This window comes from Manis pentadactyla, chromosome 1 (genome assembly GCF_030020395.1).
Source record: "Manis pentadactyla isolate mManPen7 chromosome 1, mManPen7.hap1, whole genome shotgun sequence".
Lineage (NCBI taxonomy): Eukaryota > Metazoa > Chordata > Mammalia > Pholidota > Manidae > Manis > Manis pentadactyla.
Window position 1 is genome coordinate 83,707,381 of NC_080019.1, and position 24,113 is coordinate 83,731,493.

The following is a 24,113-nucleotide window of genomic DNA, read 5'->3' on the forward strand; positions in this document are numbered from 1 at the left end:
TGTCATTTATTGAGCTCTTACAAAATGCCAGCTCTTGTGTAAAATTCATTACATACGTACGTATGTGAACTTTTTAAATCTCACACCAATTATATGTGGTAGGTGCTCTCATTATTCCTTTTTTACAAATGAAGAAACTGAGGCACTGAGAGGTTAAGTAAATTTCTCGAGGACAGACAGCTGAGTTGTAAAGCCAGGATTTAAAGCCAGGTGGTCTGGCTCCTTAGCCTGCTTTCTTAACTCAAGAACATGTTGGTAGAGATCTAGCTTTGCATGTGATTTGTTTGTTACCAGGTTGTTTTGTCATCTTTACCAGTTAACCAACCAGGTGACTTAGTTGTAATTTTTGAAGTTGATTTGCTAATGGATGATCTTATGTACATGGCCTCACTTCCCACAGGGAGGGCAGATGGTATTACAGAGTTTAAAGTGGCTCTTCCGTTCTGCTGGTATAAAATGAAATATTTTGGCCTCAATCTCATTTTAAAGAATTTTCTTTCCAATGTTGCCATTAGTTTGTCAGTATGATTTGTCAGTTCTCTGATAATTGAAGAAATATTAATTAAATTCCATTTTAAAATAGAATTTTTACACTGGAGACCACTAGCAAGCACGCTGTGTTGGAGTCCTTAGAACTCGCTGCTGACCTACCAGTACCCCACTGTTTGGTCTTGAGAAATGTGCTGAAAAATTACACAAGCACAATAATCATACAGGCCTGTTTTGTAGACCCTAAGATAAAAATTTTTGTGTGAGAGAAATTTTAAAGTGTTTCATTTTATTCTGTATATAAAATGGTACTTCTTCTGATGTGTATCTTTAAATTCAGCTTACTAATGTGAAATATAAATTCTCTCCTCCTTATACTCCCACAACATGCTCATACACAGTATGAATTTATGCTAGTTTGGGAATACCCTCAAGGGCAAGAGTACATTAAATTATTTAGAAGCATTACAGCATCTTTTAATCTGATCAGTAGGGATATGATTTAATTTCTCAAGTAGTCTTTGGCTATTTACCACTCCCCTCCCTTTTCTAATAGTAAAATAAATAAGAGCCAATAACCCAAGAGCAAGAATTTACTGTTGCATGGGGAAGTAATCCATTATTTCTAACTAGATCTGCTGTTATTATTTCCTCTGTAGTATGTCTCTTCTGAGTCAACAGCCTTTCCTCTCACTGGTCCTTACCTGCCTTAAGGGACAAGACGAACAACGGGAAGGCCTCCTAACATCACTTCAGAATCAAGTTAATCAGGTAAAGAAGAATAGAATGTTAAGCCAGACAAGTGTTTTTCTAATGATATTAATTTGTTTTCCTTTCAAATACTGAGATTAAACAAATAAGGGCACAGAATGGTTTGATTAGATGCTAGGAGACACAATCCACGCCCAGTTCTCCTATCTGTCATTTAAATTGCCACATGATTAACAATTTTGTAGTATTGTGTGTTAGAGAAATATCTATAGCCTGTAAAAGTAATGTTTTCATATTGCATATAACTCTGACGTATCTGCTGCTCTCCTGACCCTTTGTCATGGGAGAGGTCCTGGAACACCCAGGTTGTACTAGGCATGGTGGTAATACAGAGGAACCTCTAGCCGGGTCCTCAAGCTGGCCTTCCACCTACCCAGGAGGGTCTCAGCTTGAACTCTGTAGATTCAGAAACTCAATTTTATTTTCCTGTCAGAGCCAGACTGATGCCAATGAAGTGCACAGATACTCATTTACAAATCAGAAGACATACTGACTGGTTCATTTACAAAGCACTTGGATTGCCTTTCCACCAACAATTCTCCCATATCACTATTAGAGAGGCACCTGTGTTTGATGTACCTCAAGGAAACCAAATGATTAAGTTAGAAGTTGCAGCATATGGAATGGAGCAAAGTGGATAGACTGGTCTTATGGGATGTTTTATCCTGCTGCAGAGCCAAATGGAGCCCTCCTGTGGTGCTGTGTTTTTATGACAGTCTTTCCCTTGAATTGGTACTAGATGAATGAGGGCATTTAACTTACAAGTTCCTCTCGTCATTTCCCACCTTTTGGATAGGAGAAATCTATTTTCTATACAGTAGGCAGAGTGATTCTTGTTAAGTGTGAGTCATATCACTCCAGTGCCCAAGATACTCCCAATGTTTCTTTCTCTACCTAGAATAAAAATTCCTAGTCTGAGCTTATAAGGCCTGACATGATTTGGCCCTGGCTGCCACTTCTGCTTTGTTTCCTACCACTCATGGTCTGTTCACTCCACTCTTCACAGTGGCCACAGTGCTGCTCCTTGATCTTGCTAAGCAAGTCATCGTGGCAGCACCTTTGCATCTTTTGTTCCCTGTGCTCGGAAGGGTTTCCTTCCAGATATTAGCTTGGTGGCTCCCTCACTTCATCAGGTCTCTGCTTGGATGTCACCTCCGTAGGGAGGCCTTTTTGGATTACTCTCTAAAAACAGGATGAAGACCATTCTCTATCCCCTTGCCCTAGTTTAAATCAGTTGTTACACCTGCCTTATTTTTAGTTGTCCTGTTACTAGGATGTAAGCTCCAAGACAGCTTCGTGCATTTTGTTTAAGTGTCCTGCACCTTATGTCAGCCCTGGGAGAGGTCTATACTTCCGATGAGCTCTGGGAAATTTCTCCTGTCACCACACAGTATGCTTAGAGATCATCTGTTGGGCTGGGTTACTTCTGCATGTGACTCATTTCAGCTCTTTTAAGACAATTCTTATTAGTTACCGTATTTCAGAAAGTGGAGTGTGTGGTTTTTGCTCTTGTCATCTGATTATGGGGTGTTTTCCTCTTGCAGTCTGCCTTTTCTAAGAAAGCCTTTTCTCCCCCAACTGTCTGTCTGTGTGGAGGAAGGGGAGACAGCCTGAATTAGTGAGGAAGCACTCACTTTATTAATTGATATGCCACTTGACTAATGTTCAAGATGTCGTTTTTTTCCAAAATATTATACATTATCAAGAAATACAAGTCTAAAGGATGGCAAGCCCTGCCCCCTTTAGTAAAATATAAAAATAATACATTTGTTAGGGTCCACAGCATGTTCCTAGACATGTAACACAGGACTGATACAAAATGTAATTCTGTCCATCTAATATGTGTCTTCATAAGACCAGTGACATAATGTATTTAAAAAATTGTCTTTATTTTTGTTAATGTTTAACTTGATGACCTGCTAAAGCATTTTCTAAGACTTAGTAGCAGGATACATAACTAGATTAAGCATTGTCTCCTTTTACCTAGAAAGGCAATGAAGAAATAGTCCGATTTCTGTCTGTGTGGAGGAAGGGAAGGAAAGCTAAAATTTTATTTTAGCTTTGTTAATTAATGAAACTGTGAAGTAAAAAACCCAGTTGAACTTAAAATATGAGAAAAAATGTGGTCATTTTAATAGGGAAAGCACTTTTTTTTTCATTCCTTTTCTGATTTAGATTTTAAGTAACTGGAGAGAAGAACGATACCAAGATGACATAAAAGCACGGCAGATGATGCATGAAGCATTGCAACTCCGCCTCAATTTGGTAAGAGACATTTCTAGCATTTTCCCTCCATTATACTTTTCTACTTGTGAAAATGGCTGCAGCTTTCCATTTACCTGGTCACAGCCTTCATTCCAAGGTGACGCCCCTGCCCCTTGCTCTCTGTAACTACTTCCCTGTCTCTCGAGTGTCCTTTCTTCCATGCCGCAGTCCTTCCTGTCTGGTCTGGCTTCCAGACAGCAGTAGATGTTTAGGCATTGATTTGCTTCCTGCAGCCCTCGCCCCAGGGATTCTCGCCTCCTCCTTGGTTTGTGCTAAGAGTGAGTCTGAGAGGATGACTATTTTGAAATGAGTATTAGCCTTTATTATGCTTGTTTAAAGACCCCAAAAAAACATCCTGTTACTTTGAAATTTTCAGACATTCCATCCAGTTGATCATAAAAACAAATCCCACCAGGAAGTTTTACAGAAATTTAAAAGCTCTCACACATTGCATATTCCTTTGAATTTTATCTTTTCCCACTGGACAAGCCCAAATGAAGGCTATTCTGGAGGATGGCTTCCTGATATTTGGCAGTTGTATTTAACTTGATTCCCACACGTGGATGAGTGGACCTGGGGGCTAAGCCACATGATCATCGTTACTCCTGTGTTACTGGCTGTTTCCCAATGTTATGACAACAGGCTAGATTCAATAGTAATTGAACAACATAAAGCTATAGATAATTGGCTTGTGTTGCTTTGACCTATTCAGATTAAATTTGACAAAAGGACATCATAAAATTAGATATATCATGAAAGATTAGGAATAAAAGAAAGCCGAATTTACTGTTTCCTAATTCATATTGATGATGTGCCCATACTTAGGTATCCTCTTTTATTTTTTTTGAATGACCAAATTCCTATGCCAAAGAAACCAAGAAAGTGTCAGATGTAGTGAGGTGAGAAAGAAGGTGCTGTATTCCATAAATTAGAGCATCTTTTAAAAAAAAATTAATCAAAATTTGGCTACATAAAGGATGGGGGCAGTATCTTCTCTGTACTACAATGCAAACTTTATATTGTATTTTTTTATGTTAGGTGGGAGGAATGTTCGACACGGTGCAGAGGAGCACCCAGTGGACAACAGACTGGGCCCTCCTCCTCCTGCAGATCATTACTTCTGGAACTGTTGACATGCACACTAACAAGTATGTCTTATCATTTCACATTTACTTTGCTACATGTGAATATAGTAGAAGCATTGGTTTACTGATTACAACTGCCACATCTTATTTTCTTAGGTACCATTAAAAGTTCTGTGTCTTCAACCAAAATGCTCAGTTAGTTGAGAGTACCTTGGTTTTGCTTTAAAGTGAAATTGACTATTTTCTGTCCCCTTTTAGTGAATTATTCACAACTGTTCTTGACATGCTGGGTGTTTTAATCAATGGAACACTAGCTTCAGACCTATCAAATGCATCCCCAGGGGGGTCTGAAGAGAATAAACGTGCATACATGAATTTAGTAAAGAAACTGAAGGTAAGTTTGTGACCAGCTTATATTAAGAGCTCAAATTGGTTATGGATTTGTTATTTAGTGCATTTCATCCCAAATTACTACTCTTTAAATTAGATGTTATTTATTGCATGTGAGTTAATGTAGTGTGATTATTTTCCTATTTGTTTTACCTAAGTTTACCAGTACACAAAAGTTATAAGCATATAGCTTGAAGGTTTTTCTTAAAAAATTTATATTCAGAAAACATATTTTAGTTTTTTAAGGAACTTAAGAAATCTATTATCAAATATTTAACCAAAATGCCAACATTAGATTTAGGATTAATCTGTGCTTAGACTGGCATGTGTAGTTGAAAAATAACCATTTGCATTGAAATTTCCAAATGTGATTCATTTGACTAACCACTAACAAAATCTTTGAAATAAACTGTAAAGAAAGGGCAAAGAGAAAAAAAAAAAGCAATATATCCAATGACCTTAATAGTAAAATAACCAATGATTACCTTTCAGTCTGACTCTGTATTTGAGAACGTGTTCTGTGCTGCAGCTCCGGCCTTCTGACTGCAGATACTACTCTGGATTTTTGTCATTTCAGCATTGTGATGTTTGTTGTGTAACAAGGGTCCCTTTATATGTGTTCTGTTTTCTACTTAAATAGAAGAAATGAAACATACTACTAATTGAGAGCTGCATCATAGACCATGGTCAAGGTTAAAGAACATCCCAACTATAAAAAAGGAAATGTTTCATAAGGGAACTTCCTTCTTAACTTTTGCCTTCATTGTAATATTTGTCCCACTTCTCTATCTCTTTGCCTTTTTTTTTTCTTTTTTTAGAAAGAGCTAGGAGACAAGCGATCAGAAAGTATTGACAAAGTTCGACAGTTGCTACCTTTGCCGAAACAGACATGTGATGTCATCACCTGTGAACCTATGGGTTCATTGATTGACACAAAGGGAAACAAAATTGCTGGATTTGACTCAATAGATAAAAAACAGGCAAGAGTAAATGTTTCTTTCTCATATATATGAATACATAAACTTAACAAAAACAAAATAATACTGTCTTGTCTTCCTATAGGGCATATAAAACATGTTTCTTGATTTTCTTTAAAAAGTGTATTCTTCTCATTTAAATGCTTTGGCATTATCATATAAATAGGTCAAATCATGAAGATCTTCATTTAATACTTTACCTGAATCTAAGTGAATTTCTGAAGGTCACCAAGGGAAAACTAAGTAAAAGCGTAGTGTAAAAACATATATATATGTATGATCAATGACCAGGCCTGATTTTACTTCAGAATTGGAAACAGAATATGTTTACTTAATTTTTTGTTAAAAACTCTTCAAGCCATAAGTTATTTTGAATAAAAAATATTTTTAAAGGGATGGTACTTTATTTTCTTATCAACTAAACCATATTTAATGGCCACTTATACAAGATATTAAACAAGGTTCTCCAGAATATGAGAAGAGTGGTCAATGATTCTTTTAATGAGCATTGAGCAACCACAGGTTTCTGAAATCATTGAGAAGAAAGAAAAAGCTCTCCCCCTTAAGTGGAAATAGATAGGCAATGATAGTGTGTCACGTACGGAGTATTAGGGGACCCCAAGAACAAGTCATCACATCCAGACGAGGGGTTACTCAGAGCAGGGTCCCAGGAAAATCGACACTTGGGGCATTTTGAAAGGATTTAGAGTCAGCCAGGAGGTAGGGAGCAGTGTGGTGTGGGGCAAAGGGAAGGCATGAAAGACTGTGGCCCACCGGAGAAATGCAGCGCTGCAGTGATTTGGGGCAAGCTGAGCACTCAGTGCAGCTGCAAGGAGAGAAAATGCTGGGAGCGAGTTGGGTTTGCAGTGCCAGTGGGGTCAGTGGTGAGATGTCTGGAAACCGTTTGGAACTGTGTGTGGTCTTGGCACCTGGGCAAAAGGTCTAATCTCAGGACAAATATTAGGAAACTGTCAATTGGTAGATAGTAACTGAGCCTTGGCTGTGGGTGAAGCCACCCATGGACAAATATATGTAGATAAGATCAGGGGTGCACATACCTGATGGAATGCCTGAGTATAGTAGTTACAGTTGAGGTCATCTTGAGGAAAAGTATTTTCACTTCAGTATGCCAGGGAAAGTACCAAGAGACATCACCAATTAATGTTAAGGATAAGAAACGGTTATTTTCAGAAAGAGAGTAACAGTTCCTCTTCTAAACTCAGTAGACATAAACTTGAATTAAAAGATTTTATGCCTGTTGGTACAAGTTAATTCTGTAGTAATATTACTTAACTGTTCAGAGATTGGCTTATTAAGTGCATGAAAGATCTCCATATTGAATCATGTCCATATGTGTTTAGATTGAAGTTAATTTGAGCCCAATAAGAGGCTGACTGTAACTTGACTAAAGCTTAGTTTTATCTTAAAAACAACCAATAGATTCCAAACATTTATAATTGATTATAATTTAATACAGTAAGATCAACTTTGTGGTATTCCAAAAAAATTTTCTCCCTAAAAGAAACTAAGTGAAAAATTCCATTTTACAGTTAAATATGCAGGGCCATCTGGGGTAATGGCCTGAACAGAGTATCTTGTGAGATACAAAGACCCACAGAACTGAACTTACAGTTCTGAATTCTAGCCACCCTTCTCCAGAGATCTAGCTCTGTAACCCTGGCTAATCAGCTTCTTGTCTGCTGTATGCTAGGGATCTCTAAGGCCCATGCCAGCCAACATGTTTTCTGCATCATGTCCTAAGCAAGCTTGGACTCTGAATCGGGAGCAGACTTCACCCTGTGCTCACAGAGTGTTGTTTCACCACAGGGTCTCCAGGTCTCTACCAAGCAGAAGGTGTCCCCGTGGGATTTGTTTGAGGGTCAGAAGAACCCAGCCCCTCTGTCCTGGGCCTGGTTCGGGACTGTCCGAGTGGACCGAAAGGTGATCAAGTATGAGGAGCAGCACCACCTGCTGCTGTATCACACACACCCCATGCCCAAGCCCCGCAGTTACTACCTCGAACCACTGCCCCTGCCTCCCGAGGAGGAGGAAGAAGAGCCCACATCTCCCATCTCTCAGGAACCCGAGAGGAAATCAGCTGAGCTGTCAGATCAGGGAAAAACCACAACAGATGAAGAGAAGAAAACAAAGGGAAGGAAGCGCAAGACGAAATCAAGCTCAAGAATTGATGTAAGTACGGAAAGTAGAGCTTGGCTTGTTAACGTCTCTAGAACATGTCCTGGTGCCTGAATGATATCCCTGGAAACATGACCAAGAGCATCGGCCTTGCTGTAGTAGTTCCCCTACGAGGCTCTGTTCTGCTTAGCAGAGTGGCGCCCAGGCAGTGACTGTCACAGACAACAGGCTTATAGCCGGACTTTCCTTCCTATCCTTAGCATGGAGAGGAGGCTTCCATTGTTTAGGCTTCCACGGTGGATATTTATTCAGTATGTCAGTGTTTCGTAATTTCTCAGACTTGAAAGTGGAGTTGTTTTAGACCTATAAAACTCATTCTCTCACATTTTCATTATAAGGTATGTCTGAAATACTTACTGTCTTTTGGACAGTTGATATCTGTGGTAAGGTAACATTGAAACACTGCTTTTCCCTAGATGAAGTTCTATCTAGGATATCCAAAAGGCTGTTTCTGAGATTTCATATTTTACCATTCCAGCTTACTCTCCTGTGTATTCTCTTTATTTATCATAGTCCAAGGCTTTATAAAAGGTACATGTAATTTAAGATAGCTTCATGTCTTGTTTCCTCACTAGCCTTCCCTACCTATAGCAAGATTTTCTTGAAAACAACAGAAATCCATAGGATGGTAATTAAGAAAAGATTTTATAGCACTTATCAAATTAATGTGTAAAATATCTTTCCATTTAAATTTATCTGGAAAATACTGGAGAGAGAATTTGAGATGTTTTTCTATAAAAGTCAAAGGTGTCTTATTGTGTAATAGAAGAAATATCCACAAGTTAGTGTACAGCCATCATGACTAATTGTTGTTTACCTATGTCAAACTGAAACATCTTTTCCTGGCCGAAAGCGTGGTGATTAGTAATCTTCTAGGAAAGCCCAGCATCACCTTTAGATGCCACTTGAACGTCAGTGCCACTCCCTCATATGTCATCCTACCAATGAAGGGGTGCGCAGTCAGGTCCAGACTGCCACTCCCTGGAGTTGCGGGTTTCCTAGCCTGTCAGTCCACAGTCCACATGGACAGGTTTCTCTTCCTTTCAGTTGCAAAAGCCTTAAAACTCAGCTCCTCCCAAGTGTGTCCTGGTCATGTGCCTTCCTCCCATGCTGCTTCTGCACCTGCCTCTTCCCAGTGGGCTGCATTGCAGGGATCTGTGATTTTATTTTTCCTATACTCTTTGGGGATAAACTAAGAGAGAGAATTAGACATTCAGCTGTGATCCTTAGAGACTTCACAGCTTCTATAAGAGGAAGCAAAATCCCTGGGCAGGAGAGGGTGAGCAGGGTAGCAGGAAGTCCACTTTAGAATACTGTCTTGAAAATTGGAAATTAGATGTCTAGGCCTAGGACTGGTTCTGAAGTATGGTGGGCCTTTTTGACATCACTCTCATCCAGACCCAGGCTGTCAGGAAGGCCTTCTAAGATGAAATGATGGGGAGAATTAGCGACTGAAGATGCTCCTTATGCTGTGGGTGGTGCTCAGTATAGGTATTCTAAGTGTGCTTTTAGTATTTTAAAAATAGTTCATAATAGATCCCTTTCCATGACCCCCTCCCCACTGAAACCAAGTACTTTTTAAGTCAAGGAAGAGTTTTAACTCAAATGAGTGTTTTGTAGAGACTATATTGTTGCTCTTGCTTTCATTGTCCCTTTTATGAAACGGCCCTGTCACTGGACAGGAGCTCTCTCAGATACCGTGATAGGAAAAATTTTGCATTCATTATCTGTCTGGTGTGTGGAGTTAACTTTTTATTTTTTTAACTCTATGTTGAAGGAGTATCCGCAGAGCAACATATACCGAGTGCCTCCTAATTACTCACCCGTTTCCTCCCAGATGATGCACCCTGCACAGCCCACCCTGTGGGGCTACAACCTCATGGGTCAGCCCCAGCAGCCTGGCTTTTTCCTTCAGAACCAATCTCTTACTCCAGGTATGTGAAGAGAGAGCTCAGTGGGGTTGCTCTGAGATGAGAAGTAAGTTGAGGTTCTCTTGGCTTCTCATCCAAAACCTCCAGAAAACTTGGAAATCTCAAGAACTGAATGCTCCGTGGACATTTCTTTCATTCTCTCCACTCAAAATGTATTTTCTTATTCTAAAATATGATTGTTATGTACTGCTTTGGGAATTTTCATCCACAGTAGAAGGAAATTAGCCATTGATGAAAATCTAAGCTGTAAGATGTGAAGTTGATAAAAGCCATATGCTTGAAATTTGTGGACTTTTTTTTAATCAGATACAATTTGTGTCAGTGTTTTAAAAGACTGAACGATATTACACAGTGTCTTTTCTTTTCTTATATTGTGAATCGTAAATTGTTTATACCATGGAGGTTCTCAGAATTTGGGTAAGCAAGTAGATTTAGAGATCAGTAAGGAAAACTACAATATCCACAATACATGTTCCTGATTTTAGTATTTCTGTGATTCAAGTCCAAGAAGATTTTCTATCTGGAATGAAGACTTCCATTAAAAAAAATAAAGTCTCTTAATTAGAAATGTTCTTCCTAAATGAAAGTTTGCCTGCTTTAGAAAAATAGATTATTTTGATATCTCAGTCTGCCTGAGGATGGATGTGCCATTCTAACAAATAATATTTTTTCTTATTGTATTCTATGATGTATTGTGATTTTTATTGTAATCTGAGTATGACATTTTGAGGCCTAGGAAAGAAAATGTTTGATTCTTGGCTTAACAACAGAAGAGAATGCATATTTTGTACTCTAAATTAGTGGCTAAGAGAGCTGGTCTGGGAGTAAGAGTTCTAGGTTCAAGTCTGGTTCTACCACTCCTGCTAAGTCTTGGCAAAGTCTTAATTTCTCTCTGCTTCTGCTTGATTATCTGTAAATTGCATATGCTAATATATACCCTCATGGGTGGGTAATTCAAGTATTTATTCAACAACATGTATTGAGCTTCATAATGTCCCAGGGCTTGTTTTGGTTGTTAAGATATTATAGTAAAGAAAATGGATAAAAATTATTTTCTTGAAGGATGAAATAAAGTTTATGTTACACACACACACAGTTTAAATTTAAAGAAATATGGCACTTGCAAAATAGCCTAATACAGCAAACATGTTCAGTAAATGATCTTAAACACATTCCCACCTCAGGGCTTTTGCCCTTGCTGGCCCCTGAGCCTACACTGGTATCCCTCGGATATCCACACGGCTCACTGCCTGCCTCCTTTTGTTTCAGTCAGGTACCTCTTCTGCAGTGGACTGCCACTGGCCACCCTGTTTTAAATTGTAAACCACACCCCTCCCTTTCTTTCTGTTTCTCTATAGTATTAGCACTTGCTTCTTTACTCTTATTTACTTATTGGTTTATTATCTGTTTTCCCCTAAATGTAAGCACTGTGAGGGCAGGTATTTTTTCTGTTTTGTTCACTATAGTATCCCTAGCTAGATCAGTATCTGGCTTGTAAAGTAGGTTCTTAAAGAATAAGATGACCATGGACTATAAGGAGAAAATTATAAATTGACAAAAGTGGAAAAAGAATATACAATCATCCACCCTTTTGACTTTCTCTTTTCATTTTCCAAATCCTTGTGAATTTTTTAGCATTTTTAAACACAAGGCCTGTCTATGAATTGCAGGCTAACTCATTTTAAAAGCACGTGCCCTCTTCCCCTCAAATACAATAAAAGGTGTTTAGAAGTTGAAGAACTTTAGGTATTGGCTAAGTCTTAAGTGATAACTTATAATAAGAAATTTATAATGATTTCTGGGGATTCATATGTGTGAATTTATGGATTTTCATAAAAATATGAATCCTATTAAGTTGCAGAAGAGTATGCACAGGATGCTTTCATTCATATATAGTTAAAATGTAGAACAGCATACCCCCACCAACACATACAAACGTACATGCAACACCTTTACCAATTTCCTCTGTCTTTCTCATATATGTACACTGGTATGGTAAAGTTATAAGGAAATGTATGGGAATGATAAACGCCATGGTCAGAGTAGCATTTGATGGGAGTAGGTATAATTAGGTGGGAATTAGATATGAATATACAGCTTCAGCAATATTTCATATATTTTATTTCTTTAGTTGGCTCAAAAGTACAAGATTATAGGAAGGTTAGGAAAATGAAAAGAAAGTAGACCATAATGTAATCTCTAAAAAAGAATTTCCCTTATGTATAAAATGAGTCAATCAAGTTTTTATGTATTAGTAAAATTCTAATTATTTCTTAACAAAAGTTACCTTGCCATGTTACTCAAATTACCTTTACATTTTTTCCCCAAATGTTTTTCAAATGCCTCTGAATGACTTCATAAATCACACTGCTGATTTTGATACTGAGTCTTTAAAAGAATGTGGGTTTTTCAAGTGAATAGCTTTAAAATATTTGTTCCCATAATACAAATTGCTCTAAAAAAAAGACATCTTTTATGAGGTATTGATATAGAACTTTTGTTACAAACTTGAAGAATACAGGCTATCTGGTGACTCTTAAATACATCTGATAAATTATGTATGCAAATATGTTGACTTCCTTTGTTTTCATAAGCATCACTATAATCAACATTGCTTACTTGATTTCTTGCTTTCAAAAAAGGTGTGTTTTGTGTTTAGAATTAAGGTATTTAAGGTTTCCAAGTATTTCAAGCTTTTAAAACTACAAAAACAGGAATTTGTATTTTGCCATGGTTAAAGAAGCTTAAAGACTATGAGCTTCACATTTGTTTGAAATTACAAAGAGGTTTCTATGCCCGGCTTAGGACACTTGGCAAAATACACTGCAAATGCAGTACATTTTATGCAAGTAATATATTTCTGAGGGCCTTTCATAATTTAAAGCCCACGAAATTCTGAAATTTTGCTGATGATTCTGTGCTCCAGGCGTTTCAGTTTATCAACTTAAGTGGAACCTCCAGGAAGTCATTAACATGCTATAATTCACTGCTACATCAACCCTCCCCGTCCTTTGGAACCTAAGCAACTATTAACTGATCCTTAATATCTGTACAGGGTGGGGGCAATGCCTTGTTTTCCATTTGACTCATACAGTGAGGTTTAGAAGGTGAGGTTTCCGCATTTTGATAAAATGAGACCCGTTGCACTGACACGCGCAGAAAGCCCTTCTTTTCGGTTGCTTTTGTAGGTGGCTCCAGACTGGACCCCGCGGGCTCCTTTGTCCCCACCAACACCAAACAAGCTCTGTCCAACATGCTGCAGCGGCGCTCGGGTGCTGTGATGCAGCCGCCCCTTCACGCCATCACTTCACAGCAGCAGTTGGTGCAGATGAAGCTCGTGCAGCAGCAGCGGCTTCTCAGGCAAGCCCAGACGCGCCCGTTCCAACAGGTGTGTGCAGCCGGCGGGGTGGTGCTCCGCCTTCAATAGCGCTTCCAGCTCAAGGAGTGTGGGCGGTGCCGCATAGTCCGCGTGCCTGTGCCTCTGTGTGTGCGTGCGGGCGGAGCTCTGCTGCGGGTTAGGAAATGCTCTTCCTCTGGATTTTAATGTCTGATCAAACAAGGGCCCGAAATGTCTTAAGGAAGAGCTGATGATTTTCTAGTCACTTAGAAGCAGCGGGCCTTTCATCCTTGAAGTGACCTTCTCTGAGCACTGCTCCCTGTTTTAATTATCACCATTTTCTGCACTCCTTTTAGCTCTGCTTCCATGTACTACTGTTAGAGTTAATACTCTCAAGTTGTATGTCTGAAGCCCCGATATTTCTCATGTTTCTCCTACAGTGCCCGCACAGACTCTATTTTTAGCATATATTTAATAAGGTCTATAACAAACATTACCAATAGTCTGTGTAGGGATACCTTCAGCTTTTTTATTTATATTATTTCTGTTTTTTGTGCCCTGTAACCTAATTTTCTTTAACTTTTGAGGTGACAATGATTGTTTAACCAAGCAGTGGTGGAAATCACATACAACTTAGGAGAGACTCATGAAATCCACAAACCCATACAAATAAATACATTAAAAAGGAAGAGAGGAGATTGAGACTTCTTTTTCAAGTTTCTATGTACGTTTTGCATTTTCCAATTTTTATAAAAAGATTGTACTTTTTTTGTTATGATGGTGATGATAGCATCTGACTCTACTGGAGCACTTACTATTTGCCAAAACACTTCTGAACACTTCAAATGTGTTGGTTGTCTTAGATCCCACAACAACCCTGTGCGTTAGGTACCTCTGCAATCCTCAAAAGTAGCCAATCCACACGTGTGTCCTTCTCTAAGAAGACAACACAAATTAACAAGAAATTCAAATGCTTTTAAAAATACTCTTTGTATTTTGGATAACTTCCTAGGCATATCTCCATCATATAATTTATGGCACATCTGCATTCAGTTCCCTTAGTGATTTTAGGGTGGGGGTGGGAGGGTTAGTTGTGCATTCTTAAAAATGGTTCCTTTTCTCACCTTTATTCTAAGAAGTCTAGGAGAGAGGAAACTAGTTGAACTGCAGGAGAATGCCAACAACAGTCACACTACATGCTTTTCTCTCCCTGACCTCTAGCCATTGCTGAAGCTCCATGGTTGTAAGATGGGCCTAAGTTGCTTCATACATAGAAATGATGAGGATTTGATTAAAACACTTAAAAGCATTGATTTTGCTTAAAGAGCAGCATATGTTTGGAGCCGTGTTAAGCCTCAGTGGGATTTTAGCTCTTATTGGGGATGAACAAAAATACTTATTATACCATGGTTTCAAATACTTGTTGAGATAAAAAGTTTTCTAGAAGTTGTGCAGGGAGTGTGGGCGGTGCCGCATAGTCCGCGTGCCTGTGCCTCTGTGTGTGCGTGTGGGCATCACATGAAAAAGAAGTCAGCTCCCTTTTAAAGTAATTTATGCCTAAATAAAATTTGCTTTCCAATAAGTTTTTTTCATATCTACCTTTTTAATCACAAGGCATAATTTGCCTTATTAGTACTTTCCAAGTATTATTGCTAAATTCAGTTTTGAATTGCTCTAAGTGATTCCTAGTATGGGGCAAGCTTGCTGGGCCATTTATAAGGGTAAACACCTGTCCTTTAAGGTTACTATAAGCCATGACAAGCAGTTTCTCTTAAAGCATTTTTTAAAAGAATTCAATAGACTAATCTACATATAATTACAGATATCCTTGCATATTTGGGGAAGGCAGGCTTATGACCTAAAATGTCATAAGAGGGGGCCTTCCAGAGGACCCATGTTATCTCCCCCCCTTTCCTCAAACTCCTCAAGAGTTTCTAACTGTATTCTTTTTTACCACCTAGAGTTGTACTGCTTGTACCAGTAGGAATTAACTGGTACTTCATTCTTTTTCTGATTGATTCTTTCGTGACAGATCTTCTCTCTCTCTCTCTCTCTCTCTCTCTCTTTTCCCCTTTTGAGAAGTCAGGATTTCCCACTTCAAGTTGTAAAGGCTCAGCTTCATAGCAGTTGTACAGCATTCACCTCCCCTCTCCTCCTAAAGAAAATCCTAAAAATTCCTTTTTAACAGTTTGTTGAAACTTTGCTTTAGAATCTCTGAAGGGCTTTCAGGAGCAGACATGTTTTTTTCTCTCTTTCTCTCACTATTCCTCAGATGTTGGATAACTGAGAAAAATAATGTTCTTATTAGGAAGAGAAATACATATATGGTTCAATCCCAGGGTAGAGCAGTCCTTCAGAGAGAAATGAAATTTGTGTGTAGCATGTGCTCAAGTGCCTGCTCCTAGGAGGTTCCCAGGAAATAATAGCTCCTTTCCTCTTTCTTAGTAGATCATGTATAAGCTATTAACATGCTGGCATCTAGCTAAATATGGTATTGTGGCTGAAAGAAATTCTCCTTATGGTAATCCTTAAAAAGCTAGAACAAAGGCAGAGTTAAATGGAATAAAATTGATAGTGATAAATTATTTTAATATATAATTCTGGATGGAATTAGTTGTTTTTCTAAAAAGTACTGACCTATATTCTTCATAATAAGAAATGATAGAGCAATGTTGATTCTAATTTTGGCAGGAACATTTTCTCAGGCTAAATGCCTACGCATAATGGTGATTCTCTCTAGCTACATAAGAATTTGTAATTTTTTTTCTTCAGTTTTTGGCTTCTTAAAAAGATGACATAGATATCATTTTTGTCCTTGCCCTAGAAATTTTCTAGTTACAGAAGCCCATTTCTAACATGTAACAAACATGTGGGAGATTTTCCATTTTAACTTAATTCAAAACTGATCTTGGAATTTTAGCAGATGCTTTTAAAGATTGATTAGTTTCTCCAAGCCTGGGTATGACTGCTCTGTGGGCCTGTTGTCCGGTGACCCCCACCCCTCCCCCAACAAACACCCCCCGCCTGGCTGTCCCCTCTTCTTATAAGGTCAGGCATTGGGTATTATGATGTTCTGTATCATGTTTTCAGTGACTGAGCACAAGGTAGAAATCTATGAGACATTTATCAAGTGAATACATTTTGATCAGCTATTTCCAGAAAGCCTAGAGAACTTCCTAGTAGCCTTAATCCTTAGCAAACTGATTTTTAGCCACAAATTCATCTCAAAGCAGTCCTTCTGAGTGTTTCTAGACACTGCACCCAGAAGTGACCTCTGAAAGTCTAGATGGGGCAGGGAGCACAGCACTTCCTGGATTCTGGGTGTCTCAGATTTTGTGGGGTCCCCTTTGCCTCTTCCCATCTAATGCAGAGAAGTTGACATATGTAGGACTCATCTAGCTTTAGATGGTGCACAATGAAAATAGAATACCATTATAAAATAACTCTCTAGGTCTGCTGCAGAGTCTGACTATCAGCTTTAATCTGATAGAATTTTCTATTGTGGACCATCTTAAATTTCCTCAGAAATGTATCAAGACATTGGTATAGTAACTGGAAAACAGGTGCTGAATAGGGTGGGTATTACTAGTATTTTCAATCAAATTATTTGATGTAATTATTGGTATTATAATCGAGTGTATTTTCTCACATCTTTTGTGCATATCAATATACACTAAAGATGTTTTGGCAAGAACTGATTTCATTCTTTTTATTTATAGTCTTCATCCAGAAAAATAAAAATGATTGCTCTCTGTTCCTTACTCCATGTCCCTTATTTAAGTGGGACTCAGTGTAGTGGTTATGTTACTTTTCTGGGCCTCAGAGTCTCATCTGTAAGATGGAGCTAATGTAATATTTACTCTATAGTATTTTATAGTTTCATGCATGTAATGGATCTTTGAACAGTGGCTGGCTCATAGTAAGTGCTCAAAAAGTGTTAGCTGCTATACTTACTGTTACTATTTTTAGTATTATGTTTTGTTTGTATTGTTCAAGGGATATCTCTATCTCATACAGTGACCTTTATTTTCTTAAATATGTTAAGAATTAAAAGAGAACAAAAGCACATCAAATGCTTTACTTGTATGGTTTACAGTAATTGTCCCTAAGAAGATTGGTGCTCAGTGGCCACCAATAGAAGAGACTAATAAAAAGGGGTGCTTTTTAGTTTTCTTAATAACTATTTCAGTTTCTTAGAGCAGTATGTTTTTACTGCCTAAATTCTGTGATACAGACTTCAGAAGGACTGATTCTAATTTTAGTGTTAAAAATACCACTGTATTTTATTTTCACATAGCCTATGAGAGCTATTGTGAAATACAGAATACTGGTTGTAATAACACCAAATGCTGCTTAATATTTTTCCAGTCACCTTTTTCGTATATCCAGTATTTTTCTTCTGAAAGAAGTAACTTCCTTCTTCACCACCACCTATCAATCTTCTAAGGAAGGATCTTTTGGAGAAAATCTTAGTTTTGACCCAGGAAAAAGGACTCAATTTTATGTCTTGATTTATGGTATCACTTTATCCTGATTTCTCCCTTTTGATGCACAAAATCATTTTGTTGTTCTTTATAGTCGATGCCAGATAGTGTAAGAATCCAAAGAAAGATAAGCAAATAATATGTTTAGCATAATTGAGACAAATTTAGAAGAAAGCAATTGGTTATAGGCTATGGATAATCAGTATTTTCATAACATTGAAGAAAATAATTTCTGACAGAGGACAGAAATGATGTGCCCAGTTACAGCTAGTGGATACTTGTAAGAACATTAGGTTATTAAATGTGGAACAGGTGCCGTCATTATGTACCCACCTGAAAATAATAGTTTAATTTAAAGAAAGGGCAATGACTGAGTCAGAGCCACCCAGAGATGTTTGTTCCTTACAAAAATATATCTTTCAACTTCTGGAGGATATGCCTCTTGGTTTGATGAAGCCCATTTAAGTTGAGCAGCCAACCTTTGACTCATAATTCATCTTCTACCCTAGGGATGTTATGTCTCTTTGGAATATCTCTTTCCTTCCATTGCTCACTCCTTCCTACTCACTCCTTAGAGATGTATTTGAAATGTATGGACAGAACAGAAAATAATATAGCAAACATTAATGTACCTACCATCATTTATTAAATAATGTTCTGCAATATTTGCTCTAGATCATTTAAAAAAATAAAACATTACAGATGTGAATGAGACTCCTTGTCTACTCTCATTTCCCTTCTTTCCTATAAAGAGAAATTGCTATCATGAATTTAGTGTTTTTCCTTATGAATGTTTTTACACTTCTATTACTTATTTTTGCATCATTAACATAAATATTATATAGTATTACTTTGATTTGAAACTTAATATATTGGTTTCGTACATATACTGTTTTGCAGCTCTTTTTGGACATATATTTTGACTTAATTTTGAATTGTATATTCTTTGTTACATGCAGTTTAATTCATTTGTTTGTCTTGGATGAATGCTGTTTTGCCATGAACATTAACATTATTTATCCATTCTCCTATTAATGGTTATTTAAGTTATTCCTAACTTTTTCTTACTGTTAAAAGTGCTACAGTAAAATTTTGTTCATTTCTTCTGCACATACAAAGAGTTTTAGGTAATGTACTTGAAAGTGGAAATGATGATTTGATTTCTAAAGTGTTGTTAATTCTCATCAGTCACAAATGAGTTTTTTCCTTTCTCCACATGCTCACCAAGCCTATATTGTCAGATATTAATTTTCTCATTCAGAGCAGGTAAAATGGTATTTTATTATAGTAATTGGCATTTCCTCATTAGCTGTGAATTTAGGCATCTTCTACAACTTTATTAGGTATTCAAGTTTTCCTTTCTGTAATTTTCCTGATTGTAAAATTTGAACATATTTCAAAATAATTTTATTCTTACTTGCTCAAGGTAGGCAGACTAGTAAACAGATCTTGAGTTTTGACGATTACTTTAATGCATTTACTCAGAGTATAATTTCATTACATCTCAATGACAAAGATGAATTTAGGAGAAAAACCACTGAACTAGAAAATATGTCCTAAACTCTATCATTTTGTTCCTTGGATGACTACCATGCCCAGGGAAGTGGGTGTTATGCTTACCAGTTAATATCTGGTATTTCTCTGTTTATTTGAATGATGAGAAAGGTGTTCATTTAATTTGCTGAAATTATGAGGTGGCAAACACAGTGATCTAGGAGATAATATGTACAACTTGATTTTTATGAGTGAGGGGAGCAGATTGGGATAGAAGGTGAGAAAATGGACTTCTAATACAAAGGTGGTTGTTGGATCTTAAGACAAATGTACAGATACAATAAATTATGTACCTATAACTAAAATGGTGAGGGAACGTATTACTTGGAAAATGCCTCCTATAATTTCCTTAATGTAGTAAAATACTTTCTCTGTTAGGGTTTCTATTAGGTTCCAGAAGATTTTTGACATCTCAGACAAAATGTCACTTGGAATCTGTTTATAAAAATGGTTAAACAAGTGAGTCATTTACCTGAGAAGTAGGAATATTTTCCCAAGCGTTTAGTTACCTTTTTCTAAATCAGAGTCCCTGTTAGTGTGTAAACACTGGTGGCTCTCTAAATATGTGTCATCTATTTTGGTTGATGGAATGTGCAGTTAACCCAATGCTCTGTTTTCATTTGCACTTCCTGGGGATGGAGTTATCGAATTACTTTCTCCAGCAGTATATGACCTACTGACTTGTTTACTTAATGTCTTATCCATTTAATGTGACCCAAATGTCCTGAGCTCTCCCACTGGCTGTAGGTGAGGAAGGACTCTAATGCCCTTCTGCTCACATGGGTCCCAGCATTGCTTAGTTGTAACAAGTGTCTGTCTGAAAGCTCCCCTCCATCTTTTATGTCACCATTTAACCTTCAGGATGTGCTTTTCCATTATACAGATATTACCATGTTATTTATCAGTGTCCCAGTCTATAGTGATGTTGTTTGGTGTATGAATTTTAAGCCTCTATAGTTCTGGATTTTTAAGTCTCAACTCTGATGAAACATTGTTTTAAAATGAACTATTTCATATGTATTTTGGCTACCCACATCATTAGGCTAAAAAAATCTTATCTGTATTGTCTGCCGTTTTCTTGCTGTCCCCTAGGACTTCTGTAACTCTGCTGTCTCCCTTCTGGAAGACTTTGACAACATAATGGTAACACCCCTGCTGTCATTCCTTTTTCTTTCTTTTTTTTTTAAAGTAAACTTCTATAGCATTACTCCTTTAACATCAAAATGAGAAGCGGGTATTCTTCTGTAGCTGGTAATAATTATAGTCTTCATTTCACTGTTACTCACTTGGTTTATGTTTGAGACTGTAACACAGAATCATGAATTCATTGACCATGTCCAATTTAATGAAATTTATTTCTGAAAGTTTTTCCCTTTGATTGCCTCATGATTTTCATCATATATGTGTATATATGTGTATGGTGTAGAAACCAGTGGATGTTCATGGCCTGGGCTTGGGAACATAGACCAGTTCCTGCACCTTCATCCCGGTCTCAGTTTTGAACCCATCTATTCCTGATCTCTTGCTTCTCTCTGTGGTAATTCACATCATTAGTAGAAGAACGCATGGCATGCTGATTTATAGGCCAGTGCAAGATAATGAAAACTGTGGTTATGAAACATACCTTTCTCATCACATCCCACTCACTGGCTATTCTTAAATTCTTCACAGAATGCATCATCTCTATTTTCCTTCTGGTATGGAGAAGATTTTTTTTGAGCATAGGTCTTGTGCATGCATGTCATAAGACCTCACCTCTACTGCTTTGCCTGGGCTAGCTAAGAATGCATGTTTTGCATTAAATTACTTATGGGTTTCTGTATCAGGCAGCCAACCCACAACATAAACCCAAGAAGCATTAGAATAAAAAAGAGCACACATCTCAGATGTGAATGTAAGTCAACTTGTTTCACTGCCAATTTTAATGGGTAACATTTTCTGTTACATTGGTGAAATATCCTTAACTGCATTTTCAAGTTTTGAAAATAGGTTATTAAATACTTGTTATATAGGCAATTTCTTTAATAGTTATGTTAGAAAAGGAAAATTTAGAGACTTTTCTGAGAAGAATTTTTCTATCAGCTTTTCTCAACCCTTTGTGGTATACAGAGAGCAGATGAGGTTTTTATTTAAAAACTTGATTAAACTTTATCAAACTTGAAAACTTTTTGGAGATAACCTATGCTGGCTGTAGGGCATTTATTGTTTTGATGATAATATCATTCAGGTAGAAAACAATTTGCATCAATCATTGATTTTAAAAAAATTTTTGTCAGGTAAAGTTAAAAGATTTCTGTGATTTGTGTATTCATTCAAATTAATGGAAACGTGTGTGTGTGTGTGTGTGTGTGTATATATATATATATATATATATATATATGTCTTTGTTGTCCTTTTCACCATTCTTCTTTTCCTCTGCTGTTCTCCAGTATCAGGAATTTAGTGACTGTATATACCCAGCCAGTCATTATCTACATCATTTATGTGCATGTTGATAGATTATATGTAAATGTTCACTGTTTTATGAGGTGTTTATTTTAGAATGAATCAGTTTGTTCCAGCAGTTAATGTTCCTGTTAATCAATCTATTCCCAGCCAAGTTATATTTTATATGAAAGCTTTATAAAATGATCAAGTATAACTTGGCAACTTATACAATTTTATAAAATTTTGGATCTGTTATCAACAATCACATTATACCAATGTGGTGTGGTGACTACAATTTCTGGTTCACACCATCTGTTGTTTTAGCCTTGGGCACCATTACTCAGAACCTTCCACAGTCATAATCACAACCAAAACCTTTTTGCTAAGTGACTCATAAAACATTACCCACTGGTTTTCACTGGGCGACTTTTATCGTTACTCCTCAATCAGCATTTTCAGAAACAAAGTCACAAAATTTCGCTGTGGTTTTTCAGGTACAACTTGTCTCTCTACTTGTGACCCTTAAGCACTATTGAAAAGCTACTAAATAGGGATTAAAAAAAATCATTACTAGTGAATTGAGTGGATAGAAAATTCCTGTTCCTGAAAGGTTGATAATTATAATGCCTACTGCCTGCTAACTGGAGGTATAATTAATTTTCCTTTAACAAGAGATCACATTTGCTCAGTTGACTGAGGAAGAGATTGCTAATGAAGAGAACACCCAGGAGAATAAAATTATGTTTGAGGATAATTTATCAAAACTTTTAAACATACTGGATGCGTTAATTTCAAATTATGCAAAGGCCTCTGAGTCAACATCTCTTTGAGCTGAGATCCTTCTTTTGTCTAATTAAAAAAGAAAGCAGTAAGACAGAATTGTTCTTATAAAGGCCAGGAAAATGAGTCAGTATTGAACAGCACAGCTTCTTTACAAGTTCTTGGAAAGTGGAAATTGTAGAAAATATAATGGATTTATATTTCTTATATAGAAGCAAACCCAAAGCAAAGAGCACAAATGAACTAGAGAAGGAAACTAAATTTGTAGGAATCCACGTCAAGTAGCAATATAGAGATGGATCTATGTAGTTATCAAATTTTCCCAGTTAACTGGGGCTTGCTCCCTTAGCACATGTAAGTCAGGTACCTGAGCCATGGGAGCTTGAGCAGGGGCACAAATGTGTCCTATTTTCTCTCCCAGTGAGGTGCTCAAAATCATAATGCACTTGGTTAGGCATGCATATTCCATCAAAAAGCCAGTCTCCTGAAATAACTGTTGTACACATAAAAATAGAAAGTTAATGTTGCCTCAATGTTTTAGTTAAGCAGAATAAATCAAGAGGGGGAAACTAAGCTACTTTTCAGATAGTAATGCAAACCAAAAAGAAGAAATCATTAAATTGATACATGCTAAAAATTAAATTAAAATTGAACTTTCAAAATAAAAGATGATGCTAAAAAATGGGGCAATTAGAAAGCACTTGGTAAATTAATTCATGCTGAAATATAAATCCCAATTTACTTCTGGAGCTCTTGGTTAACAGATAAACTAAGTTAAATCTTAAGTTTTCTCAACAAATACTTATTGAGCACTTACAATGTACCAGACACTGTGCTAGAAACTAATTAAAAACAAGTAAAGCTTAGAACATTTTCAGGGAAACAACAGATAAATGGATTACATATAGCTAAGGTGACCATATATCATTATTTGTCGGGCATGGTCCTACTGTGCACCTGTTGGCCTATCCTGTCCTGATGTGGATGACATATAGTCTCTTCTTGATTTAATGCAGCCAAACCATCCCCACCAACATGAAAAGAAACTCGTAATAATCTCAATCTTTAGTTTCCTCACTTATTCCCTCATTATGGTCCCTGAGCATTTGCAAAGTCTTTCAAGTAACCAAAGAACTTTGCTCAGTCATTCATTCTTAACAAATTCAACTATTTCTGCAATTTAACATGATGTGTTCCTAGCATGATATGGGAAAAACAAAAGTAGGAGGGCATTTCAGTCTTGTGGAAGAGACTGGGGGTGTTTCTCATTTACAGCAACACATGATGCTACAGCTAGGCACAGAGCACTGGGGGACTGCTGGCCAACTTGCAGTGTTTGATTTTCTCAGGAAGCATACCACATATCTGAATTAATACCTACTATACTTAAGTAGTAAGTCAGGAAAAACTGTTGGTGGGAGGGAACA

At 37.2% G+C, this 24,113-nt stretch overlaps 2 protein-coding genes across 5 annotated transcripts in view; one reads left to right on the forward strand and one right to left on the reverse strand.

The window, feature by feature from the left end:
* Positions 1 to 5,636, reverse strand: part of P2RY12 (purinergic receptor P2Y12) — a 44,273-nt gene extending 38,637 nt beyond the window's left edge. Inside the window, exon 1 of one of the 4 annotated variants that reach the window (XM_057499162.1) lies at positions 5,486 to 5,636. The gene's annotated coding sequence lies outside the window, so the exon portion shown is untranslated. The remainder of the gene's footprint in view (positions 1 to 5,485) is intronic. The other 3 variants (XM_036896346.2, XM_036896351.2, XM_057499175.1) reach the window with 3 other exon arrangements.
* MED12L (mediator complex subunit 12L) overlaps positions 1 to 24,113 on the forward strand; it is a 326,362-nt gene that overhangs the window by 279,394 nt on the left and 22,855 nt on the right. The window contains 8 exon segments of the mRNA XM_057499138.1: positions 1,149 to 1,260; positions 3,436 to 3,525; positions 4,564 to 4,673; positions 4,869 to 5,004; positions 5,819 to 5,980; positions 7,805 to 8,167; positions 9,951 to 10,107; positions 13,293 to 13,492. Coding sequence (XP_057355121.1) covers positions 1,149 to 1,260; positions 3,436 to 3,525; positions 4,564 to 4,673; positions 4,869 to 5,004; positions 5,819 to 5,980; positions 7,805 to 8,167; positions 9,951 to 10,107; positions 13,293 to 13,492 — 1,330 coding nt within the window.